The sequence below is a fragment of the Amblyomma mixtum genome, chromosome 6 (assembly GCF_055824585.1).
Source record: "Amblyomma mixtum isolate Tamu chromosome 6, ASM5582458v1, whole genome shotgun sequence".
Taxonomy (NCBI): Eukaryota; Metazoa; Arthropoda; class Arachnida; order Ixodida; family Ixodidae; genus Amblyomma; species Amblyomma mixtum.
In genome coordinates this window covers 130,352,051-130,372,110 of record NC_143017.1, presented here as the reverse complement: position 1 = coordinate 130,372,110, position 20,060 = coordinate 130,352,051, and the positions used below count along the sequence as shown (strand labels likewise).

The window sequence follows — 20,060 nt, the reverse complement described above, 5'->3', positions numbered from 1 at the left end:
TTTCGGGTACACATACACGCGCAGACACGCGCGCATGCGCACGACTGTTACAAAGTGCGGGTACAGGCGTAGGCGTGCACAGGTCTGTCCATAAGGGGGGAGGGGCTAAAGCTCATGGTAGTGCCCTTTCATGTCTTCTTGGCAGCAGGGAACAACATGGAACAAAGTTTGTGCCCCCTTCTATATGTCTGCTGGGGGGGGGGGGGGGGGGGGAGGGGGGGACTGCCCCTTTGCCTTCCACTGCGCATGCCTATGGGTACAGCAACAGCATTTTCCACGTAATATCGTGTTCCCGCAAGCTCACTTAGTAGCCGCGGCAGGGTGTTATGCCTTGCGAAGCTGTGGGGAATTCGTGCCAGGTGATGACATACTCAAGAACGGAACGACGAGAGAAAAATAAAAAAAAAAGAAAGAAGACATGACCCAATGAAATGAGGGTGGGACTAAGCTTCTCCCTCTGTCACTTCCTCGCCCTTCATTTCTCCGCGGGCGAAACTGAGGGCTTCCCGTGAGCGGTAGTTGTCTCACACTCCAAGGGCGGTTGAGGACCGAGGGAAGGGAGAATTGTAGAAGGAGGGGGCGTACAGCGACTGCTACGAGGTTCATTTCACCAGGAACGCACCCAAACGCGCACGCCCACCAGCACAATTGGCAACTGGGGGCCTCGGGCTACTACTGCTAGCCGGCACTCCAGCCTCCAAGGCGCTGCCGGTGCCCTCGCGAAGATCATGACGCCGCGTCCGGATCGTCGCGCCAGCCCCCATCAAACGACTCTCCTTCTCTTAGTGTCCCTCATGTATTTTTTGTCTTTTCATCTCCTGGGAAAAAAAAACATAACAGTATACATATTGGAGAACGACTTTTCCGAGACGGGACTCACGTTGAGTGATGCAAGAAAAGAAAAAAATGCGAACGGTCGCCGCGGTTTTCAAAAAGATGGCGCGAAGACAAGGAAAAGACGTTTCGGGGTCTGTTCCGAAGCCTCCAGAAAACTTTGGCTTTTAAAACTCTGACGAGAGATTGATTCTTTCTTCTTCTTGCAATGCTATTCTCTCGCTAGACGAGCTTTCGCAGAAGCTTCCACTGTGTGCAGTCACGATATGGTTGAGGTGGTGCATATCTGCTAAACATGCAATTGCAAAACAGCGCTTGCTAATGGCCGTGAGTTTGGTCCAGCGTCATCCAGCGCTGCGATGCTTGGTCGAGCCTTGTCTTCAAGCCTTGCGTGGCTCAGTCGTCAGAGCGAGGGAAAGAAATTTGCGCTAGTTATTACAGGGCACTTAGCGAGGGCCCTCGGACTGCGAGATCCTCGGACTGGCTGTGACGCGTCCAGAGGACCCTTCAAAGTGCGTCACAAAGTTGGGCGCAAAACGGATGTCTCAGCTTGTTCCCGTTTAATAAATTTATGTCGATATTTGTTTTACCAAGAAAATATATAAATAAATAGACGAATAAACTACGGTAACAGAGCCCTCAGGGGCTCCATCCAGAGGACCGTAGTTTCCGTGGAAGTGCTGTTATGAAAAGCAGCTTCATGGCAATTTTTTTTCTCACAATTCATACCGGGACAGAGGCGGATTTGAGCGTCAACCTTAGAAGGGCCGGTTGGGGGGGTGCGGGGTCCTGTTTGAATAATGCATTTTTTGAACATTTTCTTCAAAAATTGGGGTCCAGCATGGTTTCCCAATGTAAAATTCCCCCGCCCTTGTGCCGGGATGCATGAGAACCAGTGCTGCTACACTTTATGTCTCTGTGCTTGTTATTTCTTTCTTCTTTTCTTCAGAATTTTTTTCTTAGGCCTGACGCCATCAATTTTTTTCCCCCCAACAAGGCCCCCCTCGCGTGCGGTGCACGCTGCCAAAGTTGCACACTCGCATTCCCTGTCACGTGCTTCTCCTTCCTTTGTACATAAGCTCCTTATTACTTTTTTTTTTTTAATTTGCCATTTCCAATTCAACCGAACAAGCCCACGGTTCTGTCCCGTCCCCCTCTTTCGGGCCTCCGTTTCGCATGAGGGGATTTCTCATCCGTTACAAAACACCGCCGGAATAACGCGAGGTATGGCGGGGGGGAGGGGGATAGACGGCAGTTACAAGGTGGAAGATGGGGAGGGGCAAAAAAAAAGAGGAAAGAGGGAAAGGGAAACAGGAAGCAAGTGAAACGCAACGGTGGCGGCTCGCTTCAGCTCGGCGCATTCGAATGTCAAGTGATGGATTGCACGCTTGCGAGCGCGCCGCTTCAGAGCGTGTTTCCCGTGTGGCGAACGCGAGCATGTCGCGGTTTACTTTGCTATTCGCGAGGTGTCACCGCGTGAAGAACGACGCTGTGCGCATTCTTCTTGGGGCGATGTAACGGGCGAGAGATTTCGGTAACAAGAACCAAACGCGAAAGAGACACTTAGCAAGAAACTGGATTCGCCGGTAGTATATGTCTCAAGTTCCCGACCAAAACAGCATTAATTACATGAGTGCCTGAAACTGCGCGAGCTTACAATTAAGTGCACGCGGTCTTGAATAGTTTGGGAAATAAGCTTGCTTGTATGCGCCTGCATCTACGACGAAAGCAGAATTCATGGCGCTCGGTTCCAGATGAAAGGAATATTCCGCTTAAATTAATGACTTCAGCCTTGCTTCGCACAGATTCCTGCTGATTGAAAAATTAGGAATTGGATGCGGCTATGTATTACACCTCCATCTCGACTTTTCTGGCTTCCGTGCGTTTTCGCTCCGTATAACTAAGCCTCTCTGCTATTGAGCTATACCCGCCGCAGCAGCGGCTCTCACCGAATGGTTTAACTAAGCCATCCGCTATAGTTTAGTGAGCTTTTTTTTTTCTGGGAATACGCGCCGCTTCGCACAGATTGGTCAAATGTCTAGAGGAATCCCCCAAGGTGGAGACGAGGACTAATTTTTCTTTAAGTACGAAGTTTCTGTGGAAGCTGTATAGCGTTCCTTCGTATCCGTATGGCTGCGCTTGGATGTATGCCAATGAGCAATTACTCCCTTATTACGCTTCGCAAAGGCTGGAAAATGCTCCCGGCCAGCACTAGTGGGAATGCTACCTCTCGGTTCCAACAAAGAATGAGGAACAGCACTAGTGGGAATGCTACCTCTCGGTTCCAATAAAGAATGAGGAACCGAAGCAGTGTTTTCATACTCAGATGTTTCATTATAGAAGTCACAACCGTGACGACAGTGAAATGGGGTGGGTTGAAAGCAAGCACACCCAAGTTTCCAAGCTGACTTCGATATTAATATTTTCCAGCACGTCCAAAAATGTAAGGTCAGTACCTACGCACCAAGAAAAGACCAGAACGAGTATACCGCTTGAATCCAACGCTCGGGACTTTGTATTCTCTCTCTTTTTTTATGTTAGTACGCTTCACTTTTCAACGGTCTCCTCGAGAACAAAGCGAGACAACGCAGTTTAGACACGCATACAAAGGCAAGAAACGGGCGCTTATCTCTTCCACAGGAGCCGAAACATCTTGCAGAATACATTAAACAATGCACATGATATTGAAGTATGAATTATACGACGATCAGGACCCGACCGCCATCGGTTACTGATGCGACGTATACCTTTATTCAGCCCGAAAAGAAGAACAAAAAAACATGTTATAGTGAAAGAAAGCGTCGGAGCATTGCGAGACCAAAAATGGCCTTTCGCTTTACAAAACACATTCCTCGCCCACCGTTCCTCGCATACTCTGTGCCTGCTATGCATCCGCCTACACAGTCTTTTGCTCTTGACTTTAACTCTTGAGCCACTGTTTCCACGGTGTGCGCTTTGCAGTTGGTGTATAACTCGCTGGTCGAGAGAAAGTCAAGGCGCCGGATACTTTCGCTGAGGAAAAAGAAAAGCAGAAAGATGTTAGAGAGCGGAGAAGGCGAACTATGTCAAGGCTCGGTGTTTCCAGCCAGTGCAAGCGGAATAGCCTCGCATTTCAAGCAGAGCTCCGGTGCTCGACTGAAATAACTGTGCCTTCAGACAAACGCCCGAGCAAGACGCCTCCGCTACTCTCTGTGTTGCATGTCTTGTTATTGTTGTGCATTAAAACCGAATGTTCTTCCTTTGCTCCCTGTATACGCACAGGCGGAAGTGGCCGCTTACCCGGATTTCCTGGTTAACGAACGCGGTGCACTATCTGGCCGAATCTTTCACCGTGCGCTACACTCAGCTATAGCTTTCTTTCGCTTGCTACCTTTCTTTTTTGACACATTTTTCAGGCTTGTGCGTTAATCAAATGGTGGCCAATTTATCGGTGCTGCGCTCTTTCTCATTGTTTGCCAAGACGCCAGCAGACATAGGTTCGGCGCTGGGTAATAAGCTCGATAGTATTGACGTTGAAATCTTATCATGTTAATGAATGAGACGCATAATATATCACGCTTACGATAGGCACAGCTCCTCATTCCGATCTTTTCTCCTAGCACTGTTTTATGTGGATTGTGTTATGAATAGCTGTTCTCAGCAGCGCAAGCAGAAAGCGATCGATCAGAATTCGCTAATTAACGCACATGCCTCTTCTCTGTTCCTCCGGATGGGGCCTGCATCGCTTGAAGGCACTGGAGTATATTACAGGCATTCTATAGCCTCCGTTTTATGCAGTGCTGAGGAAGGAAATATTAATCACCTTGCAAGCTTATCGCTGTGAAAGGAACAAAAATAAAAACAAACGCCGACTTTATTAGCGGTAATTGAAGGTCAATGAAAACGAGATAGGCTTGAGTATATGGTGCGTGTTTTTATTTCGACAGCTCCAATGAACAGGGTAGAGTTAATTATTCTGTAAAGCCCCTTATTCAGTGTGCCCGTGTGACAGGCTACTACTCTGCCGTACACAGCCTTTGCTTGCTCTCTTGACGCTACTCATTTTTAGCCTCGCTCTCTTTTATCCTCCCCATTTATACTCCCTCTTCCCTTTCCCCCAGTGCAGGGTAGCAACCGTGTACCTCCATCTGGCTTTCCTCCCCTCCTTTCCTTGTACTACACCCTCTCTTTCACTCTCACGTCAGGACCTTAATGCTTTGTTTCGATATCCTAAAGCGTGGTATTCATTGAGCCATTAAATTCCACAACTCCTGCAAAACCACCCAGCATGAAAAAAGTTTTCTTTTAATGTATATATAATTATCGGCAAACTCAGTCTCTTTTCCTTGCTTCCTTCCTCTTTTTCTGCCAAAACCGGTGGTGAATGAGGTGTCCAGCAGACAATTTTGCGTACAGCAAGTCGCGGTTGAGGGCTTCGATTTCATTCTTCTCTTCTTTTTACTTATTTTACTTTTCTTTAATTTTTCTCAGAGTGCCGATTATTGTTAGCCGAGAAGCAGAAACTTTTCTGCTGCCGCGGTGGCTCAGTGGCTATGGTGCTCGGCTGCTGGCCCGAAAGACGCGGGTTCGATCCCGGTCGCGGCGGCTGAATTTCTTTGGAGGAGAAATTCGAGGCCCGTGTACTGTGCGATGTCAGTGCACGTTAAAGAACCCCAGGTGGTCGAAATTTCCGGAGCCCTCCACTACGGCGTCTCTCATAGCCTTAGTCGCTTTGGGACGTTAAACCCCATAAACCAGAAACTTTTCTTTCATTCGCGAAAAATCTTCCACGTTGGTGGCTCACCGGTAGGGAACATCCTCGCCTTGCATATATCACGCGGAATTATTCAGACGGTATCAGAGGGATGCCCGTCGCAGTTGAACCGCCGCAAAGTGGCACTTGCATATGTGCCAGCCGGCTCTTATACCGCTGCGGTTCGCCCCCTGATCCTGCGAACTTACTCCGCGAGATGCTGTTACGGCTAAGCTGCATGTCTGATGAGTCGCTTCCGGCCACCTCCTTCGCTTTTTCTCCGATACCACGCCAACGTGTTTCCCTGGGCGGAAGAAGAGTGGGAGGTGGCAAACGGAGTGAAAGAAGAAAATAGAGAAACGGACACAAAAGAAAGAAATAAAAACAAATGAAAAAGAAAGCAAGCAATAAAGAAAGAAAGAAAGAAAGAAAGAAAGGAAGAAATAAATAAATAAAGAAAGAAAGAAAGAAAGAAAGAAAGAAAGAAAGAAAGAAAGAAAGAAAGAAAGAAAGAAAGAAAGAAAAATGAAGCAAGGAGAGGCGGTTGAAGGAAGAAAGGAGAGACTAAAGGAGAAAGATGAAAAAAAGAAGAAACGAAGGAAAAAAAGGCAAAGCAACGGTAAAAGGAAGCAGTGCCTGTCATTCCCGACGGGGTCCGCCGAGCTCGTACCCAAACTCTCGGACGCGTTCCTCCGTGGGTGTTCGTTCCATCCATGAATATTTTACGTCCTCTCGGACGAGTCTCTCCCCGTAATGGTATGTTGCTGCCGCGCGGGACGCGTGTGCCGTACGCGCTGAGCTCATCTATAAGGTGGGCGTGGTCGAGTCCGGGCCGCTGCGAAGACAGCACACGCGCGCGTCGCCGGCGTCCTCGCATCGATATGCTGGTGGCGTTATTAATTTGATAGGCTTTGGCGGACGTGGCCGGGGGTGTTGCGAGACTTTTCAAGGTTGTAGGGCAGCAACGGATTTGTTATTTCTCTCGCTCGTAAAGAATTTGGAGCTCGTGTTTGTGAGGTTGTTACTGAATATCGTTCCTCATACTGTATTCGTCTTTGTTTTCCGTTAATAAACTCGACGAATTTAATGTACTGGGCAAAGAAAAAATTTAACTCTAACGTGTAAACCCCTCAGCAAGAACATTTTTATTGCGTTTTCCCCAAAGAAATTGTCTTGTTTTATTGCGCTGACATTACTCTGTAACGGTTTCTTCTGGGCTGTTTTAAGCAATGATTAACAGACTGCGGACCGGCAACCTCTCCATACTATTAGTAAAGTAAAAAAAAGAAAGGTCAATCGAATTGTTTTATACTCATTGTACAGTCAGATATGTCTGATGCAATGACAGTGTCTACACGACAACTTGCGGTCACTGTGTTACCAGTCTTCCTCCTTTTGTTGATGAACGTCGTACACACATTATGTCCCAATGGAAGCTTCAAATATGAATTTTTTTCTTGGGTTGTAAGGATCGGTCACAGAGAAGTCGATCAGTCCTCTTAGCGAGAGGTGGAACAATGTTTTCGCTATTCTGATGACTAATTTTCGCATTAAGGAAGCTCGTGAAAGCTCCTGCCTGCTACGGCCTCTGCCCTCGCTGCAGGGAGACTGAAGAACGTAATTTTTCATTAGTGAACAAGGAGCCTTGACAAATTAGGGGCAGGGGGTGGGGGGAGGGGGCATTTTCTGGCACTTTCTCCGCATTCCCCATCTCTTCGTTCACGTTTTGTAGAAAAGGAAAAAAAAAAAAAAAGGATTGTTCTCTTTACTAGTTCGGAGCATCATACTCCCTGTGTCCTTCAACATCTCCAAACTGTGAATCTTGCGTGGTAACTCCAGAGCTGGATTGTAGACGTGTAGAGGGAGACTGATCTGACTACCACAATACTGGTCCCGATTCGGGCTTGCTTTGCATACCGGCAACCCAGCCAAATGATGCGGGCACCATCACGTCGGACTGAGACCTTGCTGAAAAATTAATCTCCACTCTGGTAATGCTTGATCCAAAAAGCAGCTCGTCGGTCATTAAAACAATGTGGCCTGCTGTTGTGAAATGTGGAAATGTTTCGTCTTGCGAGTTTTGTATGCTCTTTTTTTTTTGTATATACTACAGTGCTTTGCGACGACGCTAATTTCAGCCTATGTTCTTTTCCGACGCACAGCTCAAGACCAGGAAACGGAAGTGCCACAGGACCGGAAGGTGGAATTTTTGACAAAAGAGCAGACCTTCTTCCTCAGCCTTGGTGACTCGGTATCGCTCCCCTGCAAGATTGTGCAGTCAGGTGGGTTGGCACGCTTTACAGGAATAGGTCGGTGAAGTGATTAGATTGATCTCATCTTAACAGATTGTAGCTGTGGTTATTTATTTATTTATTTATTTATTTATTTATTTATTTATTTATTCATACTGCCGGCACAGGCCAAGGCAGCAGTTGCAGTTTTGGAAGTACACATTTTTATCCGAACTATTGCATGTGGAATTCAACAAAAACCTACAAATTACGAACTCCTTGAACATTAGGAATTCTTGCACGCAACTGACAGCACGTGATATGACAAAAATTGTGAGAAAGAAATGTACACATAGAAACGAATATTTGAAAAGTGCCCAAATTGCCAGTTGCTGTGGTGCAATGTGAAAAGAAGAGGCTTCCTGCCTGTCGGCGAGGATTTGTAAAGAGGGGGAGGGGGGGGGGGATACAGACGAGCTAATATGCGGGCTAGTTGGTATTTCATCGTAAGGTTTGGAAAGCGCTAACTGGCACGGAACAGACACACGGACACGGACGGAACGGTCGTGCGCGTGTGTGTGTGCGACCGTTCCGTGCCAGTTAGCTTCTCAAAACTTCCGTTCTCAGTGAGACTTGCCAGCTTGATTTTCAGGCAGCAAAGGGACTATTCATGTTGTTGATGATGATCTGCGACCGGGATTACTGGCGTCACGTCTAATGTGTGGGGAACTGTCATTGTTAGAATTTATGGCGGGATTGTGAGCGATAATTAAGAGGTAGATGAAAGATTTTGTTGAACAGAAAAGGACACAACTTTGTTTCTCTTTTAGAGGTAGTGACAACATAACAAAGACACCATGACGGCGGTTAAATCAAAGCTCATTATGCGAAAAATTCAGCTCAATCTTATTGTGAGGATGCCGTAGCGCAAGAGAAAGTGTGCATGACACTGATGCACAGTTTCATCGCTCTACTCTCAAGCACAGCTATGCAGCTGTAAGCAAAGTTATTAGAGTTTGCTTGCGTATGCCCGCAAACTTTATAGCCTGTAACTTTCTAACTATCGGAAACTGCAGACGGGAATATGTCCGATTAACTAGTATGTACCAATTCTGTCAGGAAGTCCCAAATCAACATGCACAGGCCATGCAGTGGTGCAACTGTGACGTCCCAGAGCTCGGCAGAAAAAAAAAGTTGGAGGCTTATCAAGGTTAAGCCCAGTGGATGCGAAGCAGCCTTCGTTTTGCATTCTTATTATTAACGTCCTTAGCGTTTGGAGGCATCTTGACCGCATACACGCCCGGCGCAAAGACGCTGGCGCGGTTGCGGGTACAGAGACTGACGCGACGGCGGGCGCGCGCCGCCTCATCCCTGGCGTGACGTCACATATCACGTGATGCAGCGATGTGGCGCCGCCGCCGCGTCGCGCGCGACGGCGCGAACCGAAGCGTGGAGGCCTCTGCCGGGCGACGTCCGTCGGCGCGATATGAGGCCCCATCTGCAGCCGGTGTGACGTCATCACGTGACGTCACATCATGTGATCTCACTTCAAGGTCAATGGTGGCCACCGCCGGGCGTCGCGCGAAGGCCCGAAACCTACGTTAATATGCTTCGCATAATAAAGAGGGCGGTACTGAGCGTTACGTCACGACCGCACAGTATGGAGGACCGTTCGCCTTGCCCGTCAGTTGCTCGTACTTGAGTTTCTAAGAGTGTTTCACCCCGTCAGCCACCCAACGGCCCGCAAACTTCTCACAAATGTGGTATGTCACTAATTATTTCTTCAGAAACGGGCAGTCACTCGTGACACACGACGATTCAGAAGTGACCAATATGTTCCGTCCTCAGCCGAACTTTGAAACTGAACTCTGCTGCCGAAGTCCGCTGTGTATAAAACTGCTAATCAGAGTTTGAGCGTCATTGTAAATGTTGTTTCGTGCCTTTTATTGAACAACTCGAGTTACGGATGTCATTTCTTAATTTTTTAGGTGGTGCCCTACAGCTGCAGTAAAAGCTCTCTTAGGAGTCAAAAATACAATAACCAAGTTGTTCTAAGCTATCTACTTTGTTTCAACAAATCAATTTTTCTAAGTAAATGCGTCTTAATTCCAACTTTCCTGGGAGCCTAGCCCAGAGCTGTTAATTTCTACAAACATTACGATTATTGTTGTTCTCCTTGCATACTTAAATCTATCTAAAATGACGGAATTTTTGTTCCCATTTTCAAATTCAAGCAGAGCTAAACTCTAACAGGTTCTTTCAAATCTTCGATTTCGGAAGTCTGAAAAACGCAATTAGTGCACTGATCCCACAATGCTCTTTGTCAAAGTCGAAGTACAAAAGCTTGTTAAATGGCGCTACCTCTTTTAGCTTGGACTGTCTAACGCTGGTTGCACCGATATTATTTCTAAGAAATTGCTGTGTAAGTTGCAGCAACGTTACATGTCATATTAGAACGTTATGCTAATGTCAAAAATTAAGAAATAATATAATATGCTGCGTTGTCAGCATTAATTTAGCGCTCGAACTAAATATTATTCTAATGCTACGTTTGAAATGGTATTTCAATGTTCGAATCACAACTATAAAGCAACGTTAAACATTATGTTACTGTAATGTTCTCCTAACTATACAAAAACTAAAAATTCTAATGTTATTATCATGTTCAATTAACCATAAAGCAACACTGCCAATATTTTGAAGAACTGTGGCTCATAACTTTCCTCGCTACACATGCAGCAATGATCTTTTCAACTAGCAGTACTTTATAGTTAAATATCTGAGATGGTGCCTGCATTAAATTGCATGCACATCCCAAACATTTCAACGCTTTTATCCACTATTCCTCATTCACTATCCCTTCCTCCACTATCCCTTATGGCACCATTCATGGCTGGCTTTAAAGCCAAGCTATCCGTTAGAAGGCGGGTGTGAATTGTATCTATTAGTTCTGTTGTATCGCTGTGTGTGTCTCCACTCGTTGTCCCATGCTCCTTGCGAAGTGTTGAAGTCGTGGTGGATCACACTTGAGGGGTCAGGCCTTGCAGGGTTACTTTATCATTTTAGCGAAAGTTTCCGATATGCTTCGGTCCCGCCGCGGTGGCTCAGTGGTTACGGCGCTCGGCTGCTGGCCCGAAAGACGCGGGTTCGATCCCGGCCGCGGCGGCTGAATTTCGATGGAGGCGAAATTCTAGAGGCCCGTGTACTGTGCGATGTCAGTGCACGTTAAAGAACCCAGGTGGTCGAAATTTCCGGAGCCCTCCACTACGGCGTCCGTCATAGCCTGAGTCGCTTTGGGACGTTGAACCCCAATAAACCAAACCAAACCAAACCGATATGCTTTGTTTCGTTTCGTTTATGGGGGTTTAACGTCCCAAAGCGACTGAGGCTATGACAGACGCCGTAGTAAAGGGCTCCGGAAATTTCGACCACCTGGGGTCCTTTAACGTGCACTGACATTGCACGGTACACGGGCCTCTAGAATTTCGCCTCCATCGAAATTCGACCGCCGCGGACGGGATCGAACCCGCGTCTTTCGGGTCAGCAGCCGAGCGCCGTGACCACTGAGCCACGGCGGTGGTCGTTTCTGATATGCTCTATAATGTTTAATTAAGGGCACGAAAACGTTATACTAAACCTTGTTTCTACCGTTTCGCAAACGTAGAAAAAAAAAAAGTAATAAGAACAATGTTCTAGTGTTTGACGAACACAAAAGAATTACACTTTTGTAACATTTCGACGGTACCAGGGTAATTTACGATGCACCTGTGGATAGCGCACTGGCGTCGCCGTCGACTTGTCATCGCTCAGTAAATGTTCCCGTTCTCTCATTTCGATAGACATTCCTGATCGCTCTAATCTCTGCAATCTTTAACGCGGTGTTATTTATTGGTGCACTTACGCAGGCGAGGATGAGTTTATCAAGGTGTGGATCAAGAACAAAGACATCCTGTTCGCCGGGACCTTCCGCGTGGACACGGACCCGCGGCTCAGCCTGGGGCCCGAGGGCGACCTCAAGATCAGTGGCCTTGTGGCGTCGGACGACGCAGTCTACACCTGCAAGGTCAACAGCCAGATCGAGCCGAACTCCATCCAGCACAGGATCGTCCTCCCAGGTATTGACGGCAATGGAAACTACATCGAGTAAAGCGAGCCTGTGGGTGCATTGTAGAGGTTCTCGTGAGCAAAGAAACAGTAATATAGTAAAACGTGTCCTGTTTGTGGCGTCAGTTGTCATAGTAGCTTCCTTAAAAACTTAAATTTCTAAGTTATACTCGATAGTTCACGCGATTAACAAAGTAACAGTGGACAGGCGGAGACAACTGCTGCCATGACATGAGCGGAAAGAAAGGATTCATCTCTTACAAAAATTTCGTTTGGCAGTTTGTAGATTGTCCATAGACTTTTGTCTATAAAATCTATAGACTGTCTATAGACAAATTCTAGAGAACAGTCTATAGGCAATAAAAATCCTATAGACACTTTATAGACGATATAGATATTTATAGCCATACGCTTTTCGTAGACGTTTTTCTAAAACAATTTCAATAACACATCTCGAGATAGTTGGTTGTTCATAACGAAGGAAAACAGTGCGAAATTCACAAGGACACAGAAGAACTATGAATAGACAAAAAAAAGTATTTATAGGAAGGCAATAGAGTCTATAAGAAGTCTATAGACTGTCTATAGACCACTTTTATAAGGAATTCATCCTGTTCGGAAAGCTTTCAAGCGTTGGAAAATAGCTTGACAGATGCCTACACTAAAAAAAAGAACTCAACAAATGTGGTGTTTAGAAGACAGCAGAGTATAAAAAGGTACCTGCCGTTGGTGCACCTGCTTGGAGACAGAGAGAGCTTGGATCACCAGCAATTGTTAATTTACTTCGGTCGAGATAGCGCTCTTAAATATTTTATTTACGTATGCCTTGAGTGCTCTTTGTACGCAAAATAACACAGCTTGAAGACTGTCTATAAAGAAATTTATCCCTGCTTGTTGACCTTACCAAAACTCCACTCTGATCACTGAAGAACAGTACTACGTGTCTGTTAATATGCAGCATATCGCTCCCCGCGCTTCGCTTCCAAGTAGTTTTGTCATAGAAAAAATTGACTGATTTGTCGTTTTACTAGTCGCATAAAACAAGTCAAGCAAAGCAAACCAAATAGCCTTATAAATCCGCATTTTCCAAGAGTTGACGCGCGTCTTCTCGATCAACCGCATAAAGTTGTAACGGCGCTCCCCAGAGGCAGCCGCAGCAGTCACTCTCCTACATTTGTGAAAGCCTAATCACGCTACGGTTACCGGGGCTTTCGCATTCAGGACATAGACACACGGCCCTCCATCACCGCTTGCGGAAAGTCTCAAGAGCAACACGGTGTAAACTTCCCACTCACCGTCCTCGCACGGTGCACGCTTCCCGCTAACACGTTTCTCCGTGCTCGTGACGTCACGCAGGACCCCCCAAGGTGACGACGATTCCGGAGAGCGGCGAGGCGACAGTAATGAAAGGCGAGCCTCTGTATATCGGATGCCTTGCGAGCGGCAAGCCTGATTCCACTATCACGTGGCGGCACATGGTAAGCGACACACCCTCGCCCCCTTCTTTTTTTTACCTCTTATATTCTTTGCCGCAGCTTCCCTGACTGCCTAGCTCTCCCTGTGCAAGCCGTCGTAAGGCAGCCACGTCTTACGCTAAGGCGAAAGACGGCGCGCGACCCTCTACCGCGCTTAGAGCGTATATCCCTGCGTTACGAATATGAATGAGCCAGCGTCGGGCTTGCTTGTGTAGCCACTTTGTTTCTTTATGTTGTTGTCTGCTGTTGTTGCTGTTTGTAGCTTTATTTATTTTTCGTCGTTTTTGCTTGATCTGTGTACACACCTAGCCAATTGTGCGCTCAGTAGCGAGCAAAAGCCCGGTCCTGCCCCGGTATGCGATCGGCTACTGTGGCCGGCTAGTCCACTCAGCTTGGCTGTTCTGTTCCCTGCACAGTTGCGTAGCGCTGCCTGGAACATTTTCTCTTTCCCCCTCTTTTTTTTTTTTTTTTTTTGCGAGAGCTGTGGGCCTCTGCTCGAGGCCATCTTTAATCGGCCAGCTTCAAAGTAGAAATGACTGCAATATTGGTGCAGTCTGAGGTTACATAGAATAATTCATGCTTTGAATTAGTAAGCGGAGCCTATTTGGTGCACAGAATGATGTTTCCAGTAGTGTTTGTTGAAACAATAAAATGAAGTTGTCCGACTGTACAGGCTACCACCAGCGTAACCACTCACAAGTCGTTCACGACGCTGTAATAGCTTTTATCTTCGCTTTCATTACTTTTAAGTGTTGAACTGTACTATCTCAGCTTTTATTACTTTTACGAGTTGAACTGTACTAAACATAAACCACAAAAAAAGTTCTGTGAATACTATTTTTCTCATGCGGTCGCTTACACAGCAATGCTTCACACGTGAGTTTTCTGTATTGCAGCCCTTCTGTTTAAGATAACGACAACGGTAAAAAGACGCCGTCTATTTGGACGTGGGCATATTTAAAAGACATATATTTGCGCTTTCCATCAAATCGATGCGAAACACGACTCGCTAAGCCGATCGCATATTGCTTGATTATCTAATGGTGAATCAAGTGAACGACTCGATCTGCAAGAATGCCTCTAGATACTTTTCCTTCCTGCTCGACGTGAAGCTTGAACTCACATTACGTCTTCATGTTGTTCTGCCTTCTTGCTGTTTTGTGTTATGTTCATTTCGTGCCGCCTTTCTTCTGTCGCTGGGTGGAATTTTGCCCCTTGTTTGTTTATGTTGCACAGTTCAGTTACTTTGTGTCCCCGTGTCCTGAGGTATATAAATAAAAACCCCTATTTTTGTGTTCGACAGAAAACTATCAGCCAGCAACGCTTATCTCTGTACCCATCTTCTGTCTATTTATCTATGACACACAGAATGGCCCATTATTTATACTTCACAAGTTCAGAGAACCACAATACGTTACCACACACGTATAACTGCATTACATAGGCCTACTTCGCATTCAGGATCACACACCACCGAAAGCGCTGTAATGGTTACGGTACCGATCTTCTGTCTATTTATTTATGGCGTACAGAGTGTCCCGTTATTCACGCCTCATAGGCTCAGAAAACCCTAATACGTTACCACATACGTATCACTGCATGCCGTACTTCGCATTCAGGATCACATGCCACCGAAATCGCCGTAATGGTTACGGTGCCCATCTTCTGTCTGTTTTTTATGACACACAGAGTGTCTCATTATTCACATCTCACAGGCTCAAAGAACCGCAATACGTTACCACACACGAATCACTGCATGACATAGGCCTACTTCTCATTCAGGATCACATACCACCGAAAGCGCTGTAATGGTTAGGTGTGCTTGATATCGATACGTGTGCATGTGTACGTTTCTGTGTTGAACTCAGCTCCGCTCACAGTCCTTCCAGTGCAATACAAATGAGTGATGTCGGCGTAAACAAACAAGCCAAGAGGGACATTCTAGGCAGCCATAAATAGAACCTTTTCGTCCGTCCAGTCCTGTTGCGGTCGTCCTGTTAAATGTGTGGATGTTGTTTCCGAATGTTTACAGGATCATATCAGCACCTCAAATGTGGCACGGTCGTCGAGGTCCGTAAGTGACCTTTGCCTCTAAGAGCGGAAAGCAACGAACGTAGTACGAGTGTGCAAGCAGACTTGCTACCCGCTATAGAATCTTGCTGCCTGTTGTGGCCGGCCTTTCTCACATCCTCCTGCTGCCCCCGAAGCTCCCTGGCAGATTTTTTTTTCTCTTTCTTGTATGGAATCGATACAGCCTGCGCGCGACCTTGCGTCCCAAGTGCGAGGCGCCGTGGTGTGTGTCTGCCGTGTGTGTATGTGTGTGCCTTCGTCCACTCACAAGAAACTGTGTGCCGTGTGAGCCGTGTCTCTCGCAGTGGCATGAGGAGACGTGGGTTGTTGTTCATTGAACGCGAGTTGCCGCCATGGGCGGAACCTGCGCTGCGCTTTCCTTGCCCGGAGACCCAGGCTTCGTAGTGCACGTGCCCTTGAACGTAGAGCGCTGTTTTCCCGCCGCCGTAATGCTCCCTCCCTCTCTTTTTTTTTTGCGCGCGCAAAGTGTCGTTTTATTTTTTGCTTTTATATTTGTTATTTCGCCTTTGACAGTTTATACGCCCACATTGTTTTCTTTATTGTTTTCTTCGTATTTTTCTTGTGCGTTCTTTTTCCGAGGCGTAATGGTTTTCTGAGGCGCAGCAACAACAGAGTTTATTGCTACTGCTTACCGTGTTATGGGCATACTCATCTTCAGCAATACCTTCCAGCCTTCCTCTCCCATTTTGACCCTCGTTACGATTTTGAGAGCGAAGGCTGTACTTGATGACCAAAGCTTCAAAAGCTGATTCATCGCTGAAACCTCGAACATCTTGACCTTGAATAAATAGATAAAATATTGCCGCGACTGGGATTCGAACCCGCGGAGGCACGAACAGATCAGCTTCGCTGGCCACTGCACGAGAGCACTATGATATCGCGGCAGCCGATCACGCCTCGTGTTACTCTGCAACACACTCTCGCGCTGTGCATTACACATCATCGTCTTCATCAACTTGAATCTGCGGCGCGAACAGGTCAAGAGCAGATCAGATCAGCCTAACTTCGATCAGAGCTTAACCTGAGTCTAATATCGTCGCTAGACATGCCGACGACACAGCAAAGCAAAACAGTGAGTCAGTCAGGCTAAACACATGCGTACGCACGTATACTTGGTTTAACTGCATTACAACCCTAGCATTTTTGTGGCCCGGCCTTTTGTGCCCCGGGTGAAGGTGGAGATTCTGTATTTCTGAACCTAACGTCGCACTCAGCTTTCATTGCAAGAAGTAACCTACATCGAGTAAAAACCTATTTAGAAGCCCCTGTTGTCGGTTCACATCTTTCAGTCGAAACGAGAAACTTAGATACCTGGCTCCACGTACTTCCTTTGAAGTGTGCTTGATGCGTTTTCAAGCTCAATAAAGGCGTCTTTTAGCGTTTTTCTCACGTATTGTCAGCGTACCTCATAAGATGCAACACCTACATGGCGGTATTACTGTGGTGAACACAGCTGCAGTTTGTCATCGTTGAACGCTGTGGCTTGCGTTTTGAATATTACGCTTCATGCGGCCTTTGTGTTGCAGCAATTGTGAGCCGATGGCTTGGTGCGCTTTTTATTCGAGTTTTTTTTCTGCAGCATGAGGAACACGATAACGTTTTTTTTTTTTTTTGAACATGGTGCCTGACCAAAGAGAAGCCACAAGCGTTAATGACTTCATTTTGTTTTCCTATTTGCATTGGGTCTCATGTGAGCTTTTGCGACATGCGCTATAAGCGACATTGGTCTGGGCAATTGCGGCTGGCTTAGAAAGCTTGGCCCGCTTGGCAGTATGTTTTTGCTTCGTTGCCTCTTAGATTGCTGGACTGCGATATGTGATCGTTATGCGTTAGCATTTAGCTGGTAGAATATAGCTAAATAAAGGTAAAAATGTTTGCCACGTTGACTGCCGCGGTGACTAAGCTATCTTCACAAGCTTATTCTAGCGGTAGGCCTATCAGAGCCTTGTTTGCCTTTCGCACATGAGCCGATTGTGTACATCATTAATCAAATGCTTAATATGTTGCACACGGAGTCATTGGGCTTCAAAGAAGCGTGTGCGACCAAAACACGAATCTAGTATCACAACCATAATTAGTACAACACGCAAGGTGTATATATGTGTCTTTACTTAGCAAATACAGAAAAGAGGGCATAAGCCACACGACAGGGGCGGAACGTCCAGCTTTGCGTTAAAGTTGAAAGTTGCGCCAATGTACAGTCGTTTATGCCTTCTTTTCTGTGTTCCTGAAGTAACTGTATATACTACAGTCATAAACCAACAAGCCCTCCAAAAAGTCTTACTTCTAATTATTTGTAGTTTTGGACCCCCAGGCCCATGAAAAAGACCAAAATAAAACACGACGGCAGAGATGACAATCTCAAATAAAGAGGCCTTTTCGCAAGGATAAAAGTTCTCGCTAATAATTTGGCGAAAAAAAACGGCAGGGCAGTCTGCTCTTCCCCTTTCATTTCTGATGCCACTCATCATGGTGATTTAAGTGGCCCATTGACCCAAGCATTTCATCCGCAGAGAAGCTCGACTCCAGGCCAGGTGTCTTGAAGTTACTTCAATTCCACAATAATGGCGAGGCCTCTCTAAAAAAAAAAAAAAAAGTGGTCTTTTGAGGAGTACTACACTGTCCGCTTACGGAGTAGCGGAAACCCGGCGTGTGATTCTCTCAGAAGGCAAACGCTTCGCTAAAGCTTTTCTTCCAGAGCTGGAATGTTTTGCGGAGATGTGCAGCGTTTTTTGCATGCGTGTGCTTTTCTCCGTTTTGATTTTTTGAACCCCACTGACTTGTATAACATCCGAGTAAATCTCAAGGCTTGGCGTGAAGGCCTTTTGGTAGAGGGAGTGTTCCTTACAGTGTTCATACTAATACTGAACGTTGTGCTTGAGTTTTATTTCCTGCCAACGAGTTTCTTATCCAGTAATACGTAATTTATTCACTTACAAAAAAAAATAAACGACAAACAGTTGTATAAGCGCATGGGAGACGCCTCGCCTTCAACAACATTCCTCTGCCTTTTTTCCCCTTCGTGCTCAGAACGACTCTTCCATTGATGTGAAAAAGCTGGTCCAAGACAACCGCATCGACATCGAAGCTGCCGACTCGAAGCACTCGGGAACTTACGAATGCACCGCCTCAAACGGCTATGGCAAACCCGTCGTCGCCTACATCACCGTGAAAGTTCTCGGTAAGAGGAGCTCTCCAATGCCCGATTGCGAACAGCTTTTCTCTGGCCTCGCGGTTGAGGACTTGAAGTGGTACTGCTGAGCCCACAGTGCTGAAAATCAGGGTCGGAAACACCGTGAACTGTTTCCGACGAGTAACCTGCAGAGCGAATAGCCACGGGTCAGAAAATTGAGAGGTTGCGCAGGAGTGTTAATGAATCTCAGCAAATATTTTGCTGCGTCGGCGAGGGCGACGCAGCTGCGCCTCTCGTGACGTCACGCGGCTGCTGCGCGTGCGCAGTAGTGTAGCTCACGCTACAAAAACGATCTATGATCCCAACCCAACAATACATTTCCGAGGTTCGGTACAGTTTAAGAACAAATTTGCTATTTGGGCGGGGCTACCTGTCGCTTTCGTGTCGCTTGTTCCTGTACTAGTGTTCTTTCAATTCAATTCAATTTTATTCAACATCCTCAAGATGTTGAATAAAATTGAATTGAATTGAATTGAAAGAACACTAGTACAGGAACAAGCGACACGAAAGCGACAGGTAGCCCCGCCCAAATAGCAAATTTGTTCTTAAACTGTACCGAACCTCGGAAATGTATTGTTGGGTTGGGATCATAGATCGTTTTTGTAGCGTGAGCTACACTACTGCGCACGCGCAGCAGCCGCGTGACGTCACGAGAGGCGCAGCTGCGTCGCCCTCGCCGCCGCCGGCGCGCGCGCTCCTCTCCGACGCTTCGCCGGTCGGCGCATTGCAGACGCGTGACGTCAGTCTTGGCAGACATGCCGGAGCTGTGTTTACGACTGCCGCGCCGCACGCTACTGCACATGCGCGAGGAGGGCGCACGGTGCGTATGTAATGCGCGGGACATGCGGTTGATGCATTGCGCTCTACAGAGTCGAGCCGCTGCCAGTCGGCGGAGAAGACTGGAAAACCTCAATTCCTCAGACCCCGAGGTTGTCACTTGGCAGTTAGCCGCTTACGCTACGTATATCCTGGCATAGCAGAGCTCAGCAACTGCCAATTTTTGGTAAAGGCGTTTAGAGCAAAACGACAGCATGAATCTCGTTCGTAGTCGGCGTAAAAGCGCAGGTTGCATGCCAAAAGGTGTTTCCTTCGATATCAATTTCACCTGTACTTCTTCATCGGCCAGAAGCAAAGAATGGGAGATGAGCACGGCCACGAGAAGTCACCGCAGCTGACCGAGCGCAAACTCGATTTCATGACGGGCTCAGTAAGGAAATCAGACAGGTTCCAGTTAAAAAGGGATACGGGGGATAGTGATTCGAAGAGCGAGGAAATGAGTGGGTGAATACGTAGACAGTTTTACAAACTACTGATTTGCTGACAGGTCATCATAGGCCGATTATGAGTGGCTAAACATTCGTATACAATGAGAGACAGGAGGTGATAAAATGAAACGTTAG

General features: G+C 46.8%; 1 protein-coding gene across 3 annotated transcripts in view; it reads left to right on the top strand.

The window, feature by feature from the left end:
- LOC149340412 (limbic system-associated membrane protein-like) overlaps window positions 1-20,060 on the top strand; it is a 189,611-nt gene that overhangs the window by 154,898 nt on the left and 14,653 nt on the right. For 2 of the 3 annotated variants that reach the window (XM_089549175.1, XM_089549177.1), the window contains exons 2-6: window positions 7,729-7,848; window positions 11,703-11,912; window positions 13,258-13,379; window positions 15,409-15,450; window positions 18,498-18,648. In XM_089549175.1, the coding sequence (XP_089405301.1) occupies window positions 7,729-7,848; window positions 11,703-11,912; window positions 13,258-13,379; window positions 15,409-15,450; window positions 18,498-18,648 (645 nt within the window). The remainder of the gene's footprint in view (window positions 1-7,728; window positions 7,849-11,702; window positions 11,913-13,257; window positions 13,380-15,408; window positions 15,451-18,497; window positions 18,649-20,060) is intronic. The other variant, XM_089549176.1, reaches the window with a different exon arrangement.